Source organism: Trachurus trachurus (assembly GCF_905171665.1).
Source record: "Trachurus trachurus genome assembly, chromosome: 22".
NCBI lineage: Eukaryota > Metazoa > Chordata > Actinopteri > Carangiformes > Carangidae > Trachurus > Trachurus trachurus.
In genome coordinates this window covers 13,341,482-13,348,155 of record NC_139907.1, presented here as the reverse complement: position 1 = coordinate 13,348,155, position 6,674 = coordinate 13,341,482, and the positions used below count along the sequence as shown (strand labels likewise).

Below are 6,674 nucleotides of genomic sequence, written 5' to 3'. Positions count from 1 at the left end.
TACCCTCCCACCCCCATCTGCCCATCAACTGACTCCATTCTTCAACTTGACATCACACAGACAAAAAGAAGAAGAAGAAGAAAAAGAAGAGGAGGAGGAAGAAGAGGAGGAGGAGGAGAAGAAGAGAGAAGCAGAGGTGGGGAGGCAAACAAAACAGGCAGAGAAAGAGGAGCACGAGAGGAGGTGGGCAGCACAGTTTTCAGCTCTCACAAGGCTGAGGAGGAGAAAGTGATGGCAGCGAGAACTTGGGCACTAGTGAGATGAAATTCGGGGAGGAGACGCCGGAGCGCTGCAGGGTACGACATCCAACGAGAGCCCTTAAATTGGACCGCCCGGAAGACGAGCCAGCCCTCTCTGGATCCTGTGCCCCTCCACAGCCGAAGGATGAGAGGGGTCGACTTTCACCTTAGTTGCCAGGGATGTCTGTGCACTACAGAAAGACGTCCCCTCACAGCATGTCCAATGCTATGTTATTCCTGATGCTTTGCAAGGTAGGTCCCACAGTCACGCCACATCCTTTTCAGCTTTTTTCCGCTGAAACTCATCATCATGTGCAGAGCATCTGTGAACTGTCAACAAATACTTCATGAATCTTTCACCGTTTTTAAATGTCATGACAGGGTGTAGCTATGAATTTATCATGCGTTGTGATATATTCTTTAGAAATGTGGGATATTTCCAGGCTCAGTTGTCTTTGTATGAATCATTAATTGAGGTAGAAAGGACGGTTTTTCTGCTTTACTTTGAAGGATATGGTGGTTATTTGTCCATATACATCCTCACAACACTTCTCTCTGAGTTGCTCCTCGTGCATGTTGTCACCAACTTATGTCACATCATCTCTTCAGACTCTCATTCCAGGAACAGTTCATTTGATGTCTGATAAGCTTCTGCACTCCTATAGTGTTTTCTTGATGAAGTTTGAATTCATGTAAAACGAAGCAGTAAGCAGCTCTGCTTCACTATCTCTCTGTGAAAATGACACGCAGGAATAAAAAACTAAACAAAAAGCACAAAATCCCCAGTGAAATTTAAATTCTACATCTGTCAAATCCAGATGCAACTTCCTGCATGTCTGAACTTTTTTTTTCCTCAGGTCTTTACTAGTTTCTTTCTTTCTTTTTTTTTGATCAATAAAAAATGTCCTCTGCATATTCGATTCCTTTTGTATCCAAAATAGATCTTTCACTTTCCTCTCGCTCTCAGAACAATGAGCACTGGTTATGGAAAATGGGTCATGCTCAGTGTTGGAAACATTTCATCTGATTTCACCAAAAACTGAATTCTCATCATTCTCATGCTTTTCATTGTCCTCCTCCTCTTCCTCTTCTTTTTACTTTTTAATTTTCACCACATACTTGGTTCTGCATGTGATGCTCTGAATGTGTGTGTTTGTGTCAGTGTGAGTTATGGGCGTCAACCTGTATAGATGTGTGTGTCTGTGTGTGTGTGTGTGTGTGTGTGTGTGTGTGTTTGTGTGTGTACATACACGCTCGGGAGGGTTTGGGAGCTGTTTGCTTTAATTCCACTTTAAAACAATGCCAAAAGCGACTCTGCCTGTCAGACCCTGTTAGCATCTGGAGTTGTTTGACATGCTCGCGACTATTCAAGTGGCAAAAGGTTTCACTCTCCACTGGTCTGATCTGAGGATGGTAGCTTCTGTTAGGTGTAGCTGAAGTGTCCAGATTTGTTGTCCCAGGTATATGCCATTTCCCCTTTTCTCTCTCCTCCTCTCTCTCTCTCTCTCTCTCTCTCTCTCTCTCTGTGTCTCTGTCTGGCAGCCCCCTCCCTCTCTCTCTCTTTTTTTTCCTTTTTTTACACAAATATGCTCACGGCTGTTGATGTACAAGTGAAGAGCCAGGTGTGAGAGAAAAACTCTCTTCGGGAGGAGATGCTGTTCATTTTGACGACGTGCTACAATGTTTCATATTTGAATCCTGATTTCCCCTGGCAGCCACAGGCCTCCTCGGATTAACCACCGGGGGGAAAAGTTAACACATAAGAGTATTGGAAGTGTTGGGAAATGTGCTCCAGAGTGACAACAGGAATCAATACTGAGATAACTAAATCCGCTTTACCTTGGAATAAGTCAAATGACTAATCAATAAGGGGTGGCAAAGAGGAAACCGTGCACTGTATCTCGGCTGGATTAATAATCTCTTCATTTGACGTGTTAAAGCCGTGGTAGTGATTTTCCTTTCTGGCCTGTCCTGGGTTATGACAGCTCTGATCTTTTCCTGTCACACACCGTCCAGCCCGAGTGTTTAACAGACAGAAGAAGTCATTATGGGTGGTTAATGATTATGGTCCATCGCAGGATGCCAGCGCTGGAGACAGAACGCTCTCTGTTAAACACTGTTCAGACCGGAGATGTTGGATGGTGGAAACACTGGAAGGCGTCCAGAGGGGTTTCTGTGTGACATACAGCTGTACTCGGTGGTAAAGCTGTTTCCTCAGCACTCAGGTTTTGGCAGAACCTGGACCACCCTCCCCTCCGCCTCTCAACTCACCACCACTTCCACTTCCACAGCCACAGCCACCATCATCATCATCATTCCTCCTCCTCCTCCTCCTCCTTCTCGATCTCCCCTAGGCACAATTTCCCCACCGTTTTTTTTTCTTTCTTTTTTGCTGAGCGCTTGTTTATATCAGCAGCAAGCAGGCGTCTTCATGCATGAGGGCACATCCAGCGCGCCACACAAACATCGGCATTCAGGTTGAGGGAAGCCCTGTTTATAGCGAACCCCAGGAGAGGCAATCAAAGCCCATTGTTACAGATCAGAGGAGGAGGACGCACTTTAACACAGAAACAGAGCCTGATGGGGTTTTTATGAACGTCAAGAGCACAATGCATGTCGATGATTGGACATTGTGATTGTTCAGAGTCGGTGTGTGGGATGTTTGCCTTTAAAGAGGACAGTCATTTTGATGCTCTTATAAAACAGGCCTGAACAAAAAAGCCTTTGACTTTTATAGTATAAAACACCTTTTATATAAACGTATTAGTCATCTATAAACACAAAACCATCGCCTCATAGTTGTCCTTGTACTCTACAGCAGCACTGGCCACACATTCAGTTTCTTAAAATGACTGACTTTCTCTTGTTGTGATCATCTCAGTCAGTTTCATCAGTTTCTTTTCTATAATCCATCTCCAGACAACACATAGACTTTGATGTACTGAAGCCAATTCCTGGCATGTGATGGTTTCAGGCAAGACCTTTATCTCTTGCCAATCTGTCTGAAAATGCAATCAGTGAGTCAAAGACAAAAGGGGAAAGTGCTGCTACTGGTGACATAAAAATCTTTGCTTTGGCAGCACTGTTCAGAAAGGTTACACACATTTCAATTAAAGCAAAGGATACCTGCAAATGAGCTTTGATAATTTGGGCTTTGCAAAGGTAAAATCCAGTACACAGCTCAGGAAAGACATGTTTTTATACCTAAAATTTGCGAACAGGGGAATGGATGATACCACAGTTTTCTTTTTTTTAAAAGGGATCATTCTTCTTCAAATGAATTCAGCACAGGGAGCACAGTGTGAACAGATCCAGCAATCCAGATGTCATGGCAAATGAGTGGATCATTGGATCACTTGTCACAGCAGGATGTTCTCAGTCCAATCGATATCCCATGAAGTGTCACTTTACAAAGGCCTAAAAAGAAACTTCTGGATTGTCTTTATTCTTGTAAGACCCATTAAGTCCATCAGCCAAAAAAAGGCACATTGTGTACCCAGGTAGTACTTCAGATACTTCTCTTAACTTTTACTGGAGGGAAAAAAAAGTGTATTTTACTGTGCATCTAAGCTTTTACTAAGAGAAAGTTTCCTGTTGGTTTATTTTTGGTCTGCATGTACTCACATGCTTTACTGTGTATAAAATGCGTATAAAACCCACTGACCCGCAAGGAGCGCTTTCCTCCTGAGAGGGGGTTGGACGCCAACTTGGACAAGCTGCTAAAAACATACATCTAGTTTCTAATACCCCAACCCAGGCTACACAAATCAATACACACACACACACACACACACACACACACACACACACACACACACACACACACACACACACACACACACACACACACACACACACACACACACACACACACACACACACACGTGGGCAGGCTTACTCAGAACTTTTATCAGATAAAACAGCTGAATGGAGTCTAGTGCAGGAACTTCTGCTCTTTCTCCCCTCCATCCTCTTACTGTGCTACCACAGCCATCCCTCTTATGTCCAGTGTGTCATTCAGGAGAAGAGCTGGAGCCTGTTTTCACAAGAACACTGTTATCATCCTTACAAAATGTTATACAGCAGTTCACATGAAGCGAAAATCCAGCGCTACTTACATCACCCTTTATAACATATTCATAATTCTTGAAAAATAAATGAAGTGTGGTGTGGGTATAGTATTAGACCTGTGTGTCAACAGGAATTGAGCAACATCTTGCAGACCTTTCAAAATAAATGTCAACATTGCAAGGACCATATCTAAGAAAATAATATATGCCTTACAGACAAAATAAGAAATACTGGGGACATACTTGTTGACTGATACATTCATACCCAAAAGCTTTTTTAGCTTCCAATTAAACTAAAAACTAAAAACTAACCCTGCAATTAACCATTGGTTGACAACCTTGAGAATCTATAAGATCAAACTGTTCTGATTAATCAATGTTTTGGTTTGTTTTTGTTTTTGTTAAACTTCCTTGTGTGCTTATCAAGGAACACTGTGTACAGTTTGAAAACTGACAAAAAGAGATTGCTGTACATATATTTTGAGACCTGTATTCAGGTTGTTTGTTTTGAATATAAGTACAAAGTGTTGCATCTATATGACTTCATGAATGCAGGAGGGCTGAACTCAACCAGTTTGGTTCTGCATTTCATATTAATGAAATAGTTCAATCTGTCGAACACCAGGTTATAAATCTCGTGTGTTCTCTTGAATTCCTTCCTTTTTTCGGCATTTAAACTCAGGAGATGACTATATTTTATTGAAGGAAGTAATTTATTTTTGATGGAAAATCTTTCTCATACCCTTGAATAAAACATTGCTTTATAGTGGCTTATAGGAAACAGTGCAACATGCAGAGAGCAGCACTACAGTAAACCCTGCACATTTACAGTTGTCTTGGTCAGTGGTGTGCACGGGGGGGCGGGGGGGGCTTGGAGGGCAGTCACCCCCCTCTTGGCCCAGTTGTTGAAAAGCATGTGCTAAAATGCCCTCTTAGGGGAGGTGCTAAAATGAACCTCTTCAGTGGCAAGGACACGCTGCCTTATTTTTTCTTTTTGCCCCTGCTCTTCAAAAAGTCTGTGTACGCCACTGGTCTTGGTGTGGTTATTGGACGGCTCTGGTCGACGAATTGTATTTTAATCTTTCATGCACAAAACCCACAGTAAAAGCTCTGTCGGAATAAAAGAGAAGCAAACCTCACACGTCCCCGTCTTTTCATCCCAGACACAGACTCTTAAATCTGCTCATTTATTCCCTCGACCAGAACAGTTTTCCACATATTTTCTCTCATTTAAATTTCCTGAAACAGATTTGGCTCGACTCCTGATAATAATGCGGTTTGTGTCACTAAAACTGACATTGCTGGGCAGCTTTCCATCTGTTCAGTGTAATCCAATTAACTTTCACAGCATTTCCTTTAAAACACATATTAGCATGGTGATCAAAGAAGAAAAAATATTACTTTCCTAATTACTTTTTAATTCTTTTATTGCATCGCCAGCAATCTCACCAGCAGATAGCTTTGCTTGTTGTTTTGCTGCCATTATCACTGGCCACCATTCACTATGGAAAGACCAACCACAAAGGCAAATAAATAAATAAAATAAAAATTAACCAGCTGCTTTAACTAACACGTGGATTTTTCTCTTCTCTCTTATCTGCCTGCTCCAGATTGGTCTGAGACGAAAACTGCAGACTTTTCCAGGGAAAATGGTAAACACTGTCTACAGTGATGAGGAAAAGGGAATCCAAGACAAGGAAAGTAAGGAGGAGAGCATCTTGGCCATGTTGGGCATCATTGGGACCATCCTCAACTTGGTAGTCATCATCTTTGTCTACATCTACACCACCTTGTAGGCCTCGAACTCGTATTGTGTTACACCAGCAGGCAGATCAGAGCTAATCTGTGCTGTTGCAGCGACAGTATGTTGACTGATATGGGGATGAGAATGGGAGGAGGAAGGATGAGGCCATCCTTCTCAAGTGGTGAACTGGATCTAAGACTGTGTGATCGCCATATGGCGTCCATCCTGCATCACTTCAATCAGCTGAGACTATGGGAAGCTGGCTTGTTCCTGTCCCTTTTTACAGGTAGAATTAAATCCAGAATATCCGGACACGTTTGACTTGTACATAAATGCATGAATCTAATGAGAGACGCTCAAAAGATGCAGCTTCTACCTTCACGGGGGACATGAAAGACTGCAGAGAGACACTTTTGAGAAATATTTTTCAAATGTTCTTATTATCTGAGTTATAAAAGGGTTTGGGATGAGAGATGAAGATGTACAGAAGCAGTAAACACAGGTATCTTAATTGCTGAATATTAGTTCTCAAACACAACATACATCAAATTACATGAGATTTATATAGACATATTATTAGAAAATTGTTATTCAGCTTGGTGTATTGTTTTTTTTTTTTAT

General features: G+C 42.1%; 1 protein-coding gene across 1 annotated transcript; it reads left to right on the top strand.

Annotated features, from left to right (window-relative positions):
• Positions 1-455: 455 nt before the first annotated feature.
• tunar (TCL1 upstream neural differentiation-associated RNA) lies at positions 456-6,105 on the top strand (the record flags this gene model as incomplete). Its single annotated transcript, XM_083998667.1, has 2 exons — positions 456-491; positions 5,920-6,105. The coding sequence occupies 2 exons, from the start codon at positions 456-458 to the stop codon at positions 6,103-6,105; spliced, it is 222 nt and encodes a 73-aa protein (XP_083854793.1).
• Positions 6,106-6,674: the final 569 nt, after the last annotated feature.